This window comes from Asterias amurensis, chromosome 10 (genome assembly GCF_032118995.1).
Source record: "Asterias amurensis chromosome 10, ASM3211899v1".
Classification (NCBI taxonomy): Eukaryota; Metazoa; Echinodermata; class Asteroidea; order Forcipulatida; family Asteriidae; genus Asterias; species Asterias amurensis.
In genome coordinates this window covers 14,516,893-14,537,059 of record NC_092657.1, presented here as the reverse complement: position 1 = coordinate 14,537,059, position 20,167 = coordinate 14,516,893, and the positions used below count along the sequence as shown (strand labels likewise).

Here is a 20,167-nt window from a genome sequence, read left to right as displayed (position 1 = left end):
GTCAAAGTTTTGACTCCCATAAATGGCCGACCGTGTTTGTCGACGAGATAAAACGAAAACAACGCAATTTCGAGGCATATTTGTGTTGATATTTGTATTCTACTTTTACAACATCTTTCTAACCATATCGATTTTATAACAAACGGTTACGGGACGCTTTTCAAAGACCAACTCGACCGATCCAAGGCAAGTGTTCCTTTAAAGCATCCTTTCAAACAGTATTACCCATGGGGGGGGGGGGGGTGGCACGGATTGGTTACTATGCAGCTTTTACTATAAAGCTAGTCGCTTGCCGTAAACAGCAAGTGGTTTTGCACTCTGTTACATTTAGAGAGGACATTTGTTTGCCTCAACACGTAAACCTTGGAAAAACGTCTCAATTGTACAGAACATAATATATTATAAAGAAACATAACATGTTATTAAATTCACATCGATGGAATCAATACATGAAATCATCATTTACTCACCTGGTGCTCAAATAAGGAGCGTGTGATGCCATATAACTTGTAACGCACACAATACTTGATTAGTGACTTCCCTAAAAAAAGAAAGGCAAACGGTTTATTAATTATATGTATTTCATTTGGGGGAAACATACAATCTGTGCTATCTTTAAAACGTGCTCTTCACGTGATGTGGATCACAATAGACGGAGGAACTGTAATTGCTTGTGTCCACAGTACAAAAGTAATGATACTTGTTTAAATACCTGTGGTTATGGAGGTGATTACAGCTGGATACCATGACGAGTCTGGAGGTCACAGTGCCATCACGCTTTCCCCTTCTTCATACTAGAAAGAAGACATACAAATTATGTAACATATACGTTATTCATCGAACAAAAGTCGATCGGTTTAGTGGAACATGTCATAAGGGTCGCACTTAAGTGCACTTTAACATAACATTTTAACAGAAGTCAACCATTAAATAAATTTATATGCACAAGAGTCATATGCACCCAAATCACTTTCAAACTGTGGAAACAATTGTATTTGTAACTGTAAAAAAGGTGTTTGTGACCCCGAGTTTAGTAACGAACGGCAATAACCGCCATGTTGTCTTTCAACGCTCTTGGACGATTATATTATACCGCAAGGGTGATACAATATGCAAGATGAGTATTTACTCTTGTTAAACATGTCTTTCAAGGAGTTTAAAACAATATTATTCTTCAGTTTCCCCTTTTAACTCCGAATTACACAGTGGCGGCTTAGTTATTAATAAGAAAGAACAAATCAGCAGCTAAAAAGTACGTCGAAATACAAAATGGCGAATATTTCCGTTCGTTAGTAAATTCGGGGTAAAAACACCTTTTTTACAGTTACACATACAATTTATTCAACAGTTTCAAGGTGATTTCGATGCATATGACTCTTGGGTACATATTTAATGGTTGACTTACGTTCAAATGGTCTGTTAAAGTGCATTTAATATAAGTTATCACACAAGCGCGAGTGGAATACGGAAAAATATAGCGCTTCTGCGTCCCATATCCAACGAGGCCGAAGGTATTGATACTAGCCGTGCAATATAGGTTTTTATCACCACTCCATTCTGCCAATCTGATTGGATGATTAGCGCGTACTTGAAGATAAGAATTTGTTGTCGTGAGTTGTCGTGAGGAGTCGTGAGTTGTCCGTATTTAGTGCGACCGTGTCATAACACCCTCACCAAATAATTGACACAAATATTACTAGTTGCTTCTAGTAGAGTAATGTCATCCGTTAACCGTTTGACCGTTTAGGGATGTTTTTTTTTTCTATTCTGAATCAGTAGCAAACCAATGTATTTACTCAAGTACGAGTTTACTTGGGTATCAGTACACCCGGGTACGAATTGACTTGTGTACGAATTGACTTTGGTTCGATTGAACTTGTGGAATTCTAACTGGGGTACGTAATAGTAGGGGTTATTTCTTAATCACATGCATAAACATAAATTGGTAATGTCCTAAATCATTTAACTATGTGTTTGTTGAAAAGTGTAAGGAATCGTTTTCAAGCGACTGTATATAGTGATGTAGTCAGTACAGTAAGGATTACATGTACATGAAAATTGATTTACACTCGGATCACTCACCATTTCTTGTATTCTCTCGAGAGCTGCCATGGGTCGAATGGTTGACTCTAGGGTCCTGGTGGATGCAATGCACTCAATGTTTATGATGTGCCCCATGACAGCTGCAACCGGCCACGCTACCCGACTCAAATCGGATAAGCTTACCGTCATGCATGAATGAGTTTAGAATTAGAAATGGCCGCCTCTACTACCTACAAGAAGGAAACGTCATATCAACAGAGGGCGATATAACAATCCAAGAGTGCTAACCGGCAACAGAATGGTGTTAATTCACACATACTCCTCTCGTAAATGACGTAAACCGAGGATTAGTCCCACAAGCTTTGATATATCAGTGGCGTCCAAACTGGCTATAATGCTGCATTTATCACAATTTTTCAAAGCGTGGACGTCCTCGCTGTGGTAAAAGTCCTCGATGTGCGAGTGTGTATTCACATAGAAGAGCTCGGATTCCAGCGTTGACAAGTACTATCAAACACCACAATCATTCCGGATGCTGCGGTCTCAGGACTCGTTTCGGTTTAGGTAGTAAGGCAGATGACTCCTGGTGTCAAGTGCATTCAGCGGTAGTTTGCTCAGTCCCAAACCGCACTATCAACTGTGAAATAATATGATGAGTTAATATTTCTTTGTCGTTGCTCTTTTGTCTATAATATTTATTCAAATGTTAAGACTTGCGAGTTAGGTACAGCCTTAAAATCCTTTTCTTTTTGTCATTTTCTGTTGTCCCTTTTTAATTCTTTTTTTTTTTTTACTATTATGACTTTTAGTATTGTTCTTATTATTACGAGAAGCTGTGAAGTGTGCTTTATGTAAGCGCATAATATCTGCGCTTGTAAAGTGTCAAATATTTACCTGCGCAGTGAAGCATAGTCATATTTTTTACTTTTACACGTTTAAATTATAGGCCTTACCAAACCTACTTATAGAGCAACATGTCATGGTTTTTATAACCACCACACTCTGCGCTTACGATCACCATTTTCCGCCTTAAGTGCAAGCGCGGAATATAATGTTGGAGCTTGGAAGCACACATTTCGCTTGACTTAAGCGCATAATTCACCATTTCTGTTAAGCACTGAATATTTGCTTCCAGAGCAGAGCATAAAATTTACCCCTTTCGCACAAGAATTTTCATGAAGCATAGTTGGATATGCAAATCGTTTTAACGTTGAAATGCCGACGTAGAAACAACGTGGGAAAATTAACGTTGTTTCAATGTCGGCATTTATACGTTGTTTCAACTAAGTTTAGACGTTGAAACAACGTTGAATAATAGTTGGATTTGCAAATCGTTATAACGTTGAAATACCGACGTAGAAACATCGTTGCAATCACAATGTAGAAACAATGGCTCTTTAATTACCTAGTTAATTAATTAATTATTTATTTATTTCAGGTAACTATCATTAGTGTTAGTTAATACTACTCTGTTATTTACAGGTACTTGAATATATAGTAACTCAATACATGACTACAACCTATCAAGGTCTATACATCTATACACACTGTATGTCTTGTATTCATGTAGACCAGGATCCCTAAATTTTCTAGTCGTGGTTTTACTCCGTTTTTAGCTAAAAACTGCTTAATTATTAATTCAAATTTTTAAATTACAAATTTTTGCGTGGACTATTGTTGTTCGTATTTTTTTTACATTCGAATTAAACACAAAAGTACAGAAACTTACCTCGGATAACTTAATTAAACCAAATTGTTTTATTATCAAAAACACACTTCTAGGCCACGTGACCCCCAACTTGCATATTATGTCAACGTTAAACCAACATTGGATCAATGTTGGGTCAACAATGGCGTGATCGATTGGTTCGCATCTTGATTATGCAAACAAAACGTCAACGTCAATCATCAAACATGTTTTACAATATTAACAATTCTGTAACTATTTTGTTAGGACAGTTATATTTTATGAATTGCCCCTTATTGTCGTAGTATGACCAAATAGTTCAACATAAGTTGCCCACGGCAGCTCGCCGATAATGTAACCCAATGCAAAAAATCAATGATAGCTATAGTTTATAGCTTAAATGCTGCCAACATTGTGTCAGCACTATATTACCGGCGTTGGCTCAGCACTGAGTTCCCACATAAGTCCAATGTGGTAAATGTCGAGATAAGGCCATCATTGGTCCCACATTAATACTATTGAGAAAAACAGGTATTTAGAAATGCTCCCCATAGAAAACTATATCACAGTGCTTACAAAAACTTAAATGCACATTAAACAAAAAAATCTTAGCGGAAAAGCTACATACACAATGTTCGAAAAAAATTAGAAAAAGAGAAACGCTTAAACAGGGAAGAGATGTGTTTTCAGAAGTTTTTTGGATTGGTAAGCAAAAATGGATCTCGAGAAGAGCGAAGATTATGGCGAGATGGGGTATGAAATGTAAAGCAACCCTTGATATATAATTGCGTCTGGTCATGGGAAGCTTTAAAAACAAACAAAAGTACTTTGAAGAGAATTCTTTATTTTATACGGGAAACCAGTGATTGGAAAGCAACACATCATGCTTTTCTGCTATTGCTTTTGAATCAATTTACAGAAAAGTAGTGATTGTAACATGACCTCATCAGATAAGACACATTTCGCCGGTCTTATCCCGAAATCTCTGCCAGCAAGTTGTCTATTAATTTTATTCAGAACACACAAATTGTGTCACATATTTTGGTGAGTGCACAAAAACCCTTCCCGCCGAGACATACATTTTCCACAAAAGATGACATGTTGATGGCACAATAATTGTAAAATAAACATTGCCAATTTGTTAAACTGTCCATTGGAAGAATAAGCATTGATTTTAGTAGGTTATTATGCAATGCAGTAACAACCTTTATCCAAATTGTGAAACTACCTGACTGATGACGGGTTGGACCAACGTTGATTTTAGGTTGTTTATCATCACGACGCAAAAACAACCTTTATCCAACAGTGTATGTCAGAAACCTCATGTTGAAACAATTCGTTACCAGACTGATGTTTAATCAACATTGATTTGGGGTTATTATTATCGTGAGGTAAAAACATCCAACGTTGCACATACGTCAACAAATATTACGTCGATACAACGTTAGCAGACTGATATTGGACCAATATTGATTTGAGGTTATTACCGTGACGCAAAAACAACCTTTATGCAACGAAATCAAACGGGAAAAACATAACGCTATTACAACATCGCATGCTGATGTTGGATCAACATTGACTTTATCCAACGTTGTAGGCTTACATACTTCAAAAACATTACATTGATACAACGTTGGCAGACTGATGTTGGATCAACATTGATTTTTGGTTGTTATTATCCCGACGCAAAAACAACCTTTATCCAACGTTGTACTTACGACCAAAACATTACGTTGATACAACGTCGGCAGACTGATGTTGGATCAACGTCGATTTATGGTTGTTATTATCCAGACGCAAAAACAACCTTTTTCCAACGTTGTACTTACGACCAAAACATTACGTTGATACAACGTCGGCAGACTGATGTTGGATCAACGTCGATTTATGGTTGTTATTATCCAGACGCAAAAACAACCTTTTTCCAACGTTGTACTTACGACCAAAACATTACGTTGATACAACGTCAGCAGACTGATGTTGGATCGACGTCGATTTATGGTTGTTATTATCCAGACTCAAAAACAACCTTTATACAACGTTGTACTTACGTCAAACAAATTACATTGATACAACGTTGGCAGACTGATGTTGGATCAACGTTGATTTTTGGTTGTTATTACCCTGATGCAAAAACAACCTTTATCCAATGTTGTACTTACGACCAAAACGTTACGTTGATACAACGATAGCAGACTGATGTTGGCTCAACTTCGACTTTTGGTTGTTATTATCACGACGCAGAAACAACCTTTATCCAACGTTGTACTTACGTCAAAAACAGTACATTGATACAACGTTGGCAGACTGATGTTGGATCAACGTTGATTTTTGGTGGTAATTTTCGCAACCCAAAAACAACCTTTATCCAACGTTTATGCAATGTCAAAGAACAACCTAAAGTCAACGTCGCAAATGTGAAACGACGTTGATTTATGGTACTTCAACGTTGCGACGCCAAATCAACCAATATCCAACGTTGAAATAACGTTGTGTGCCCACTGAAGGGGGCCTAGTGAAATATACTACTTGACTAGTTGCACCTCAAACCCATTTACGACACTTGTCGAGATAAATTTGTGATCCTCAAGATTTGTGCCGCAATGTGCTTCAAGCGCAATGTTAACTAGACCAAGCTGTTCCGTGTTGTTTTGCTGAGATTATGTGCTTCATTGCCCAAGGAATCAATAACTGGAAAAAAGTTGTGTAGATCTTAATATATTTGTATGGTCACACTTCCGGTTGCCAGTAAGTAAAGGTCAATTTGGCTACAAAAGACTAATATGCAATGCCCAAGGAGACTATAACTGAAATAACTTAAATATTGGTTGTGTATATATTGATATATGGTCCCACTTTCGGTTGACCCTGAAGTAAAGGTCAACCTGGGGTCACTCTTTTCAAAGTTAATATTTTGAGTATATAACTGAAAAAGTTTGATCATTGCCTGTGTACTTTTTGAGATATGGTCCCACTTCCGGTTGACCCGGAAGTAAAGGTTAAAATGTGGTCAAAGTTTTTTTCAAACAAATTTATGATGCACAGGGAGTCTATAACTGAAAACAGTTTGAAAATCGGTTGTGTAAGTCCCACTTCCGGTTTAACCGTAAGTAGAGGTAAACCTGGGGTCACGCCTTTTAAAGTTTAATTTTAATGCCCAAAAAGTCTACACATGAAGAAAAGAAATGAAAATCCGTTATATATATCTTGAGGTCAACGTGAGGTCACGGTTTTTCACATGTTAACATTTTATGCATGAGGAGTTTATAATTGCATTTTGGGCCGACGATGCAGCATGCAGTAAACAAACCAGCTATAGATGGGCATAGGCCTACAAGATATGGAAAAGTTTTCTAAAAATTGGCCGACTGCCTGCGTGGTGCTGGATATAAACGGACCCCTGCCCATTGCAGAAAACAACTGAAAACCATGGGAAAAAACTATAGGTCGGTAGGATACTAGTTTTGTTTTTCACGGACTAAATATTTTCTATTGCATAAGTGTTCTCCTGCCCAATTTTTTCTTTTTTTTAGAAGAAACATACATTTAAAAGTCTTTATGAAGCCATCAAAAAATGCTAGCCATTATAGGGTTTAAGCCTATTCAGTGTTCTTTCTTTGCACGATGGGAAAACAGCACTGTTGATGTTGGAAGGGAAGAATGCTTCTTTTTCTTTCTACTGCTATGTCAGATTGTGCAAAATGGACCAGCGGTATTTTGTATATAAAACCTTTAATTTACCTTGTGATGTAGACATGTCTCGTCTTTCGCGGGCATTATGGTAATGAGCTGACCATGGGAACTCTTCGCTTATTATAGTAATGAGGTCAGTGGCCTCAACACAGACCCTACAAGGCTGTCGGCCTGACGGCCTCCGCATGCGGATAGTGTACGGGGGCATCGTGTCGTGCGATGTTACGCACAGTGAATACGGGTGGGTTTTTATACAGCGGCGGTCTTTTTTCGGAGTGAATAATTCGACTGCCTTGGGCAAGGCTAGCACAGACCAAGCTTGTTCGCTGTGAGCTGATGATATTGCTCTCTAAATGGTTTCACCAAGCTCAGCCGAGAACTTCACCTGCAACCGCCACTACTGCTACTAAGGACATACTGCACTTTGCCCAGTTTCAGAAATTGCTCACTGGTCAATTCAGCTCTACCTCTTTGCCAGATAGCTCTGAAGATGCTAAGACCATGTTCCACTCTGAAGTCAGGGACAGCTAGTTGTCTCATCGCCAACATCAGCAGCATGACTGGTTCCGTGACAGTGATGAGATACTACTTCCGGCTCGTAAGGCTAAGCGCATAGCTAGAGCTGAGGCCTGCTTACATAATACTCGCTCCTTCAAGGCAAGGCTTCGCAAAGGCCGATTTCCAATGTCTAACCCGCACATCCCCAGTCGCTACTGAACCAACGGCGCACCCAGGATTATGTTTTTTGGGGGGCTCGAACCAATTTGTTGGGTGGGGTACATGGACCGGCCTTACGGCCCCTGGTAGGGTCCAGGGGCGAAGCCCCGGTGAGGGTCCAGGGGGGCAAAGCCCCCTGGAGCTCAGAGCTTTCTGGCGTTTTGGGGGTGAAAAATCAAGCCTCTTTTTGTACAAATTTAGAAGAAAAACATACTTATTAAGCACTTCTGATTCATATAAATGTATCGTCTATAATTACGAACTGCAAAAATCAGTCAATATTTCAGCAGAGGTTTTTGTTTTAAATAGTAATGCTGTGGACGTGGTTGAAAAGAGAACATTATAGGCGGTGCTACCTACTTTTCATCACTGGGCGGCCAATTCCACGAATAAGGAGGCGGCAAACCCAGAACCTACAGATAAACATTGTTTTGCGAAAGTGGTGTCGCATAATAATAATTTTTATCAGATTACTGTCCAAAAATGAAATTATAACTTTAACCAGGGCATAAATGTGATGTGTAAATTTGTTAAGGGTAGGATTGCAGACCTTTTTAATCCCTGAACATAGCCGACTAAAATGAAAAAATGTGGAAAAGAAGCACCGCGTGGTGATCAACATTCGATCGGGTCCGTCGGTATCTGGTTTCATGCATATTCAGTAAAAACATCGCGAGTAAAAAAACATTACTATCCGGCGTTTCTCAAATTTAAGTGTAGACTTGAAAGGTTCTTATATAATAACATTAACAAGAACAAAGGAAATCAGCTGCTTAATTACAGGGGGATCTCTATTCCTAGCTGAGCTGGCAATGTGTTATCTTGTGTGCTATTACCTTGGCTGCAGGTCATTGCCAACAAGAGCATCATTTTAGTACAAGGTATCGTTGTTTTCGATACATAGGGATGTGTAGTGCTATGGCATAATGTGTACGTTGAGATACCACCCGTCATTGAGATCAGACTTGCCGCCCAGGCGGACATTCATTATTGAAACAAGATGTGTGTGTCCAACTTCAATTTGAACTTCAATACACTGTATTTAGTTGACCAGCACTCGGCAGTTAACAATCACGAAATGATTTAACAGCAGTACATTGGTTTTTAAAATCAAGTGTGTTTCTTGCGAATTTGAAAGCTGGTGCTGTTAGTCACAACACAATCAAGGCAAGTTTGAGCTGTACCTATTGCTACTCACACACTAGGGAGAATATGCTAGCGAATGTGCCTACGAACGGAAATATTTAACAATCGCTCAAACTTTGAAACATTCGCCACAAATTCACCACGTCCGCAAGTCATTCACCACCTCATTACGAAGATCGGTAACTCTATTCTGCTCTTAAACGGTGAATATGCTAGCGAATTTGCTAACGCAAGGAAATATTTTACACTCGCTCAAACTTCGCAACATTCGCCGTGTCTTCGTAAGCGTTGGTAACGTTCACAAATTATCCCCCACCTTCTTACGAAGATCGGTCAATTTACAAACTGGTTTGTAAATTTCAGCAAATGTTTCGAAGACGGTCATTCAACGTCGATTTTCGTAAGATTAGTAACGTTGGTAAAGCGTGCGTAAGTGTTAAAACATTCGTAAAGGCATTGGCAGTCGTTGGTAAGCACTCGTAATATATTGGTAAGGAGAGGGCCGACCGAGGACGATCGAGGACGATCGAGGGTTGAGACCGAGATAAACATATTCACTATTCAACCTTCATGTTGGACGAATTCAACGCGAAATTTAAATATTCATCTTTCATCGAGGGGCGATACGAAGCGCTACCTAACTTTCAGCGAATGTTGCGAAGAAGGTAATTCGCCATCGATTTTCGTAAGCATTGGTATAAGGCACTGGTACTGCGTAATAAATTGGTAATTCAAGCGCGAATTTCAAATATCATATTTGCAAGAATATTCGCCCAAGTGTGAAAGTAGCATAAATGAGCGTCGCCAACCTTGCGATATGGGTGGACAGCGCTCCAGTAACAATTAAAGAGGGCACAATTTCACGTCTATTTACCATAAGCACACAATATCTGCGCTTAAGGAAGCAGGACATTTTGCGCTTACGTCAATCATAACGTTTGCTTAAGTGCGTGCACAGAAACTAAACCCTTCCACAGTAAGCATAGAGCAGTGATCGTTAGCCAATGCAGCAATAAGCAGAGCCTTGACTTTCAGGTCAGGTGACACAGTCCACCCGCTCAGACCCGATTTCGACAGTGGACACCTTGTGCAAAATTGCTTGGCTATGCTTACCGTTACCGAAGATGCTCCTCATACGTAGCAAGTTCCTCCTCGCCTACGTGAGGCATATTCCAAATGTTAGCAGGAATGTTTTTTGGTTGATGTTCGGCGCTTACAAAGAGTGATGATCGAACGTGACGGTAAGTAGAGACGGGAAATTTGGCCCTACAGAAAAGGGAAAGTGATGGACGGCCAACTTGTTTAGTAATTGTCTTTTGTGATGAGTGGTTTAGCAAGAACACTGCTTTGAAGCGAGTTCAGTTATCAAGTACTTACATTGCAAGTTATTAACTCCAACTCAAAAAACATTACAGTGAAATTACTCAGAGATTGTTCATTTTATTTAGTAATCCTTGAATTGACTGAGAGTAAGATGATAGTTCATCATTTTGGACCACCTCCTGATGGTTATACTCCTGGTCAACACTGGGTCACACAAGTCATGAAACAGGTACCAAAACGGAATCGATGCCAGTCCACTGAAAAAGGTAAGCAGAAACTACTTTGAAGTTCATTGTTTAAATGGTGAACATCTTAACTCCAAAGTACAACCCTTTGGTTTTTATTTGAATACGGTAAGAATATCGAAGTCTTATATAGCGCACGTCCCCACCAATAATGTACTCAATGCGCTGAGTACAAACTTTAAGAAAGATAGGTTATTGAAGTGATGAATTATGGGACCCAATTGTACACATAATAAGGGTTTACAAGGTGCTACGGCGCACTTAGCAATCATAGCCTTGGAACACTGGGGCGAACCCCTTCTCTTTTCGGCAAGTGCACTGGGTTTTTACTTCACATGCGTTACACAACACATGGGACCAACGGATTCACGTCTCTCAGAAGGACCAAGCAATACTGTTAAGTCTAGCTTAACCCGAACCCACACTCTGTTGATTAGAAACACCAGAGTTTGAAATTCGGAGCTCTTAACGGCTCGGCCACGACACTTCCACGTATAGAGCACGGTATACTTAACAAAGAACATATCATTCCACAGGCAACCAACATGGATGGGTTTCAAACCCTTGACTTTGCCATATTAAAGGTTAATGTTTTCAGAACTAGACCGCCGATCTACGTCAATGACTAGAGTCAGTTTGCATCATTCTAGCACAGGGTACCGAAATACATGTCACTCCTCATAACAAATGATTTAAATTTCAATATCATTTTCTCTTGTCTAATCCAACAGATACATTTACCGATTGTCAGGCTTTGCTGGATGTTGGATACAAAGAAGATGGTATCTACACTATCCATCCCTACCAGAATGATGAAGGAATTAAAGTGTTTTGTGATTTGACGAAGCATACAGGTTGGATTGTAAGTACATGGATTAAAAGGGTAGCTTTTTATAGCTTTTGTACTGTCTTTTTGACAGATATGGGGGTTTAAAATTTTTCTTTTGTCCACAAGTTCAATGCATTATTTCATTTTGTCCATTACACCTTTTAAAGACGAACCTGGTCCACTGTTTAACTCAAAGTTTGCAACGTCTTCCATTTTTTGTTCATGAAAACTACTTTAGAATAACAGCCAATGCAATAACTGTTTTTTAAATGTATTAAAATTTAGTCATTACTCCACGAAAATGATTGAATAGCGTGATTTGCAAAGATGAATATTTATAACAACTGTGACGTAATTCTACATGTACGAATTTAGTTTTAGAGGGGGTATTATTCATACCGGTTACCCATGTTTAAAACAAAATTGAGATAAATCTGACGGCCAAGTCAAAATATTATCATATAAATCATTGCTTTGAAGGTGTTCCAGCGGCGCGTTAATGGGTCAGTCAATTTCAACCGCAGTTGGGCAGAATACAAGAAAGGCTTTGGGTCAATGGATGGTGAGTTCTGGCTTGGCAATGAGATTCTACATAAACTGACTGATGCTGAAGGGAACTGGACAGTCCGTCTGGACCTAACCAATGAAGAAAATAAAACGGGTCATTTCCTGAAGAAACAGTTCCGCGTCGGACCTTACAATTACACCATGTTTCTTGAGCACTCCGAGTTACCACCAACTGGTATGTCTACTTTTAGTTTGTTCTCACCATTACCAGGGCTCCACTGATTATATTGATAATCTATCAAGGTTGTTTTAAAGGCTCCATTTATTGTATTTTTTTGAAAGAATCACAAACTATGTTTGACGGGCCTGTTCTCAACTACTATATATTGCTTTATGTTAACGTTTCAAAACCGCCATTCAATTTAACATTACATTTTACACAATTAAATCTGTTAGTTGACTCCGGGCACGATCTAGACTTAGCTATTTTTAATTCAACAGTTACTTAAAATAGTTAAAGGTTTTTTAATTGTTTTTGATTTAAAGTGTTTTTGATTCTTTCCAGTTCGTAGATACTGTGGACACAAACTAGGAATGGAAGACGGGAGTATTCCCGATGATAGGATCACAGCATCTAGTCAGTGGAGTTCAAATTATCCGCCAAGTAATGCACGACTGAATCTGAACGGTTGTTGGGGACCAGCTAAAAATCAACTCGATCATTCATGGCTCCAAATATTTACTGGTTCAGAGCCAGTGCAGATTGAGGGCGTCATCACACAGGGCTGTCAAGACGTTGATTGGTATGTGAAACACTACCATGTACAATACAGCATTGATGGCACTGCATGGCTGTATGTCAATGGGAACTCTACTACACAGGTAAGAGTACTCAGCAAAGACACACTCCATCTCGACACACCAATCAAGCTCTACAACCATTATTCATGACCAAAGGCTTAATTATAATTGTTATTTCTTTATTTTTTCCACCCCTGTTTTTTTACAGACTCGTTGGCAACACTGATAAACACCCCAGTTACCAATATTCATTAAAAACATAACCACTCCAATACTGCAGGACAGCCATTATTTATATCCAAAAAGTTAAATACAATTTGTATGTATTGTTGTCTCCACCTCTGGTTTGTATTTTGTTTTACAGACTTTCATTGGCAACACTGATTGGTACACCCCAGTTACCAATATATTCCAGCAGCCTATTCAAGCACGGTACATCCGCATCAGACCAACAGCCTGGAATGGCGACCCAGACCTACGTATTGAACTCCTTGGATGCAAAGGTATTGTTTCAATCAATCACCACCTTTTCAAACGTCAGGCTTATTGTATATAATCTCACTATAAGGATTGGGGTACTTTTTGTAACACAAAACACAAAGTCTACCGATTTACCTTTACATTTAACTTACACAGATTGATGATAATGTCAGTAAAAAGCTTATATAAAAAATATTGCTTGCTGATCTGATGTAATTTTTGAGAAATGTGTAAAACAATGTCACGAAAATACGTTTTACATGCTAAAACAAATTTTATCTCCTGAGACGAAAATTATGTTCATGACTTTTTTTATTTTCAAACTGTGTAAATCTGAAGACATTTTGTGGTGTCCTAAACAAAGTACACAGACCCTTAAAACGAGACACGCCTATCCTGATTTCGAACGTAAGTCTGTAAATCTCATCTATAAAGTAACTAGAAAACAATTTATTGCCAGACTTGCACAGAACACTGCACATAACAAATTCGGTGCATCAAGTGCAAACCAACAGCCTAGAATACATAAGGTATTGAGCTCAGTGGATGCAGAGGTAAAGGATATAAGTTAATGATGTATGCTGTTGACCACTCACCACGTTCTCCAAAAACACGAAGTCATACAATTGAGACATTCAAAACTGTACTCGATTGTGAGTTGAGCACAGTACAAATAAAGTCACTGCAAAATATAGAAATGGGGAAAAAAAGTCGTAAAGTCAGAACATGTTTGCACTCAACCTCACTCCCCTTCAAAGTTATTGTAAACAATTATTAGACTACACATTAGCTACTATTATGAAAATGTACTATAAAGTCAAATTAAAACGTGTTTTTAAGGTTAACCAAGGTCTCAAGAAGAATTAATTAAAATTAAACACTTCTGAAGTTAACAAGACTAACTTCAAAATTCGCAAAAACTGAATGTTTTCACTTAAGACTGGCTTGATTAAAACACTATGAATTTATTTATTTTCTCAGCTCATAAAGTTTGTCAGCAGAAGCTCGGAATGGGAGATGGTACCATCCCTGATGGAAGCATAACGACATCGTCTACTGATGACCAGTACTGCAGCTTGAACACTTACGGACGGCTATTTGTGCGTGGTGGCTGGTGTCCAACATTGAATGGCAGAGACAGTGCATGGTTCCAAGTGGATCTAAAGCACCCGGTATTGATTCAAGGTGTTGTTACACAGGGTAACAACGACAAATGGTGCTGGGTTACAGAGTTCATCGTATCTTACGGTGACGACGAGCAAGACCTGCGCTTCATAGGAGGGACAGATGCACAGGTAGGACTTCATACCTACATTACAGAAAACCTTTCAATGTAGAATATTGTATAAAATCAACAACACCACATGTAATGTACTAGGCAGATTATATTGTTTCTTAATGAATTCACTGAAACTGGCAAGTTCACTATTCCTTCAAAGTCAATCATTCTTTTGTTCAGTGTTTCCAGATGTATACAGCATTTTAAAAATTATGAACAAAAGGAACGTTTAAACCAGATTCTGCATGACATTTTTGATAACAGAGTGTTCCTCAGAACAACGAGCGGCAGCACGTTTTACACAAATAAACTTCAGTAATAAGCGTCTGCATTTATTTAGGAATACCAACTCTCAAGAAGATGATCAGAGCATACTGATCGAAACTTCTCGGTGAAACCAACGGTTCTTTTCAGAACCACCCCCAACTAATGTATAGATATTCATTATATGGTGTTACCGCAAACCTTTCCATACCGTTATCCACCATGCACAATTTCAAATCCTACTAATCTTAACAGTAAAAAAAAAAAAAAATAAATACAAAAAATATAGGGCCTATATCGTGTACGAGCAGCGATTCCTGAGACATGGGCGAAATCAATATGTTTTGTTTGTTCTAAGATAGTTGCTGTTATTGAGCATCACATTTGTTTTCCACAGAGATTCCCTGGAAATACAGATCGACATACCAGAGTAACCAACATGTTCATTGAGGAAATCAGAGCACGCTACATCCGCATCACACTAACTGACTATAGAGGCCAACTTCCTGGGTTGCGTATTGAACTCCTTGGATGTAATGGTAAAGTCATACAAAACAATTATTTATTTATTTATCAATCCCGTTGATTTGTATAACAACAACTGATAACAACATAACCATCAATTCTTCTTTAATTTGGTTTGTTGAAACTTTGATTTTCCATTTTATTGGGCTACGTCTCATATTTTAGGCAAACACTTACTGAATTCATATTGATCTCATTTGACAGAATTTTGACACTATTATAAACAATCGCTGCAAATACTTCTACTTTTTATCTAAACATGTATCATTTAAACATGTATTACATGCAAATGATAATTTTATACTTGTATGTTCTATTTTGATTAAGCAACTAACAATTAATAGCGAAATTCAAGGGCTAAATACAACCGCTTTAGGGGTGTACCTCTTTGTGAGCCCCCCTGCAGTTTATAAAAGTGCATTTATTTCCTCCTGGCTTAACTGTATTAATTGGAATATGTATGTATTATTGCCTGTTTTACAACGTTACTGTGGAAACAATAAACCTTTAACCTTAAACCTTACTAATAATACTAAATAACAACCCGTTTTTTAGCGCTTTTCACACCTGGAGGCCGTCCAAAAGCGTTTCACATTATTACCCCTTGTCACTAGGCCTTAATTTACTCCTTAAACTATTTCAGCTCCCTAGAGGGGAGTATGCAGCCTGTTCAACGTTAACATGCGGTACTAGGCTATTAAAACCAATCACAAGAACCATCTCTGCCCTCATCCACATGTACCCATTTACCCCTGGGTGGAGAGTGGCAATTACAGTTAAGTGTCATGGTCGGGGACACAAGTGTAACGACCGGGATTCTAACCCAGACTCTGCTGAACAGAAGTACCAGAGCTTGAGTTGGGTGCTCTATCCGCTCGGCCATAACACCATACAACGATTCATTTTCAATTTCAACTTGAGAAAACATTGTTTTGTCAGTAGCGGTAAAGTCACTTGCTTGTTTTTTTCCGAAAAATACCACACTGTGACCGGAATTCGAACAATACATTATAAAAGAAAATGCATTTCGATTAACCTATTATTGCGTTGCCTTTTATTTTAACTGATACAGAACGCTTCTTTTGTTTGGATCGTCTCGGAATGGGAGATGGCAGCATTCCAGACTACAGAATCACAGCATCAAGTACACAGCAGAGGGAAGATGGTAACTGTCAACAAAGCAATGCACGACTCACTCAATCAGCAAACAGTGATACTATTGGCTGGTGCCCTGATCCTAATGACATCAACCCATGGTTACAGATTGATCTCGAAAGTAATGTCATAGTAGAGGGAATTATGATGCTGCAGGGATCTGATCAGGTAATCAATGAAGATGTGAGTCATGGGTACCGGCTGGAGTACAGTGATGACCAGAACACTTGGCATACTATGGGTTCAGCACAGGTAAGAACATACATGTTTAATGTAAACTGATTAGGTTATTGGAACCTAATTATGTCAACCTGTCAAGCTTCTTAAGTCTGCTTCAATTCGCACCTTCTCGCATTTTGCTCCTCACACCCGGAATGCACTCACCATCTCAATCAGACAGGGAGTCAGACTTTCAATGCAAATTCGAGAAGTGTATCAAACATTATTTTTACCCACTATAACACGCTGTGTTCTTGATGAATTGGCGCTTTATAATGGTCTCACAAATCCATTAAGTCCGACTCTAAGAACTGACAAGCAAAACTATTCAAACGGATTTGATTGATCTTGTTCAACTTGTTTGTGGACAACCACAATGTCGCTGTGCCAACGATAGTTTAGTTTAAGCTTCTATGGCTACTTTTTAACTACACATTTTGTGTTTTGTTTAAATCAGACTTATGGTCTCGAAATCAATTCAACTGTTGTGATATGCACAGTTGAATTGATTTCGAGACCATAAGTCTGATTTGAACAAAATACAAAATGTGTATTGATAATTTTGCTTTGCTAAGTTAAATGTTTTTTGTTTTACTAGTGAGTGACATGCTATTTAATGGAGATAGCATGATAATTTGTAGTTTTTGTTTCTTAACAGATTATCCGAAGAAACACTACAGCAGACTCGGTAGCTACCAGCATGTTCAATCCACCAATCATTACTCGTTATATCCGCATCATACTAAACCAGACTGATGGCTCTCTGTGGATACGTGTTGAACTACTAGGATGCCAAGGTTAGTTCTAACGAGATGTCTGAGACACTCTGTCTTTAAAACAAGTTATATTCGTCTAAATATAACAGTGAACTGATCGTGAAAACTGGGTATATACATAAACAAACAAATCAAACACAGCAATATTTTAAACATTAAAAGGGTGATTGACAAAGTTACAACTTATAATTTTGAAGTGTACATATTTGAATGAGTTTTGCTCAGTTTTTTGAAGCAACTTACAACTCTAAAACCAAGATTGTTCTCGAACAGTTAAGGTAAACTCACGTTTTGTAATCTTTCTTTAAAGTAATGGCAATAACAACTTATTTGATTGATAAACGGAACTGTTTTCCCCCGCAAAATTTCGATCTGAGAAATGTCTCTCCGTTTTGTTCTCTTAGTATGGACAAGTGTTTTTGCTTTAATTGCTCTGGATGATCAGAAATTTATCAAAAGCTTGGTGACTTTTTTAATTATAATGTTCACAAATTAGTTTTGTTGTTGAAGAAGTATTTCTAAACTCAATTGATGAACCAAAACAAAACAATTGTTTTATTTAACTCACGAACCAGAGCCCAGTTTGAGCCTAACGTGTTATAGAGAAGCCTTTTATAAAGACAATCCAAACTTTTACAGAACTGGAGAACAACACATTTAATTCAAATCTTCAATCAATCAAATGTTTGTATTTACAGTACGCTGGGTATGTAGACAACGCCTTCTTAAGCAAGCCCATATCATTCCAGACGAATCAGCACGGCTTCAGATTGACCTGCTGTTAGTAACTCTAGTTGAGGGAGTCATAGCACAAGGGAAAAACGAACCGTCATTTCAAGTAGAATACAGCCTTGATAACGTTACTTGGGTCTATGTTAGCCACCAGGGAGCACCTGAAGGAGAACCTCGGGTAAATGGTTCTGTCATTGCACAAACAAAATTGGTTTTGTAAAGGGGCACACCGGCTGAATTGTGCTATTTGGGTTACAACATAGACTAAGATAATGACTTCAAAGGTCTGCCAGGAATGGAGAAGAGCAGTCACTATAAAAAATGTGTTTTATGATCCTACACCACTAAATTGCGTATACGGTGAGCCGGTGTGCCTCTTTAAATTGACGAGTTTTGTTTATCGTGGACTTGTTACTCAACTTAGCTTTAAACAAAGACAATTGGTAATCCCAGAAACTCGTACGCACAAGGAACATTGCAACATTATGAACAATATATTTAGTTTTTCTTTGTGACTAATATAAAAGCAAAGGTGTCAAAAAAAGAACATTTTACCTTAATCAAGTTGTTCAATCTATCCTGTGCTACAGATATTCCGTGGTAACACGGAGCAACCCGCACCGGTAACCATCATGTTTCGGCAGCCGATCCGAGCACGCTTCATCCGTGTCACTCAAACAGACGACGGATATCCAGCTGTAAGCATTGAACTCATTGGATGCATAAGTAAGTTCCTTGAAAGTAATAACCCAACTGAATTGTAATTCCAACTGCTGGTGTTGTTTTACTTGTTGGTTTGGCTTTAATATTAATATAAAGAAATAAAAACGATCTGAAACGTGTGTGAAACAGTATTTTTGAAACAGTGTTTTGAAAGTGTTTTGAAACAGCATTGCCTGCTAATTTACACCTTTGATATAACTTATATTCTAGAACACGCGTGCAGTAACTTTACTTAAAACAAAAGCTTACCAGACATTACAAATTGCTTACTTAATTTTTGAAAAAGTACCTGAATCCTTTAAAAGAGCATCAAATGATATTTGTATTTTATTTTGTTTTTCCAGATGATATTCTTGAGACTGCCAACAATCAAGCCTTCAGCATTCACCATCATACAGATAATAACCAAAACGACACAAACTGCCCAGGTTTGAATAGTGAAGGAGGATGGTGGTTTAATAGATGCTCTGGTATACCTGGTGTAGATAATAACCTTAATGCTGAATATATCCAACCTGGTGGTACTAAGGGTCCATACAAACGAGTTATTAGAGCTACTGAATGGAATGGGTCTCGTATTGTAAAAACTGAAATCAAAATACGCCGCCAATCTCCACCTCGTGGCTAACAATATTTCAGGATGAAAATTTGCTAAGCCCATTGACAGTCAAATGATTAGGAAACACACAATCGCATGTTGGTGCGTTTATTTGTCAAATTGAAAAGCTGTTCAGCCGAGTCTTAAACATGTGTTACAAAAATCCGTTAAAAATTTGGTATTTCAACGTCAAAAGATCAAGAAACGCAGACTAGTATGTTTGTGCATTATTTATCATACTCACATACGGTCTGCCCTACAAGATGGCGACTTTTCATGGCAAAAAGGGTTATACAATACGGTCTATCAGCAAAAAAAAAATCGAATGCAGCATGACTGGTAACCTGGTATTTTACTTGGCTCAAAAATGTTTTTTAGATTACGTAGTTGAATTGGCCAGGTTTGCCCTAAAATCTTTATTTATT

General features: G+C 38.3%; 1 protein-coding gene across 1 annotated transcript; it reads left to right on the top strand.

Annotated features, from left to right (window-relative positions):
- The first annotated feature begins 10,760 nt into the window (after positions 1 to 10,760).
- Positions 10,761 to 19,772, top strand: LOC139942716 (uncharacterized). The gene is made up of 12 exons (XM_071939513.1): positions 10,761 to 10,875; positions 11,586 to 11,716; positions 12,164 to 12,425; positions 12,756 to 13,072; positions 13,356 to 13,494; positions 14,453 to 14,766; positions 15,412 to 15,553; positions 16,612 to 16,946; positions 17,572 to 17,710; positions 18,388 to 18,599; positions 19,012 to 19,147; positions 19,489 to 19,772. The coding sequence occupies exons 1-12, from the start codon at positions 10,761 to 10,763 to the stop codon at positions 19,770 to 19,772; spliced, it is 2,526 nt and encodes an 841-aa protein (XP_071795614.1).
- The last annotated feature ends 395 nt before the right edge of the window (positions 19,773 to 20,167 follow it).

What these genes read in the sequence shown, in the direction of transcription:
- LOC139942716 (XM_071939513.1), top strand. Translation starts at nt 10,761, where the DNA reads ATGATAGTTCATCATTTTGGACCACCTCCTGATGGTTATACTCCTGGT. An exon ending in ATACTATGGGTTCAGCACAG is followed by an intron (nt 16,947 to 17,571) that starts GTAAGAACATAC and finishes GTTTCTTAACAG; the next exon opens with ATTATCCGAAGAAACACTAC. An exon ending in TGAACTACTAGGATGCCAAG is followed by an intron (nt 17,711 to 18,387) that starts GTTAGTTCTAAC and finishes TTGTATTTACAG; the next exon opens with TACGCTGGGTATGTAGACAA.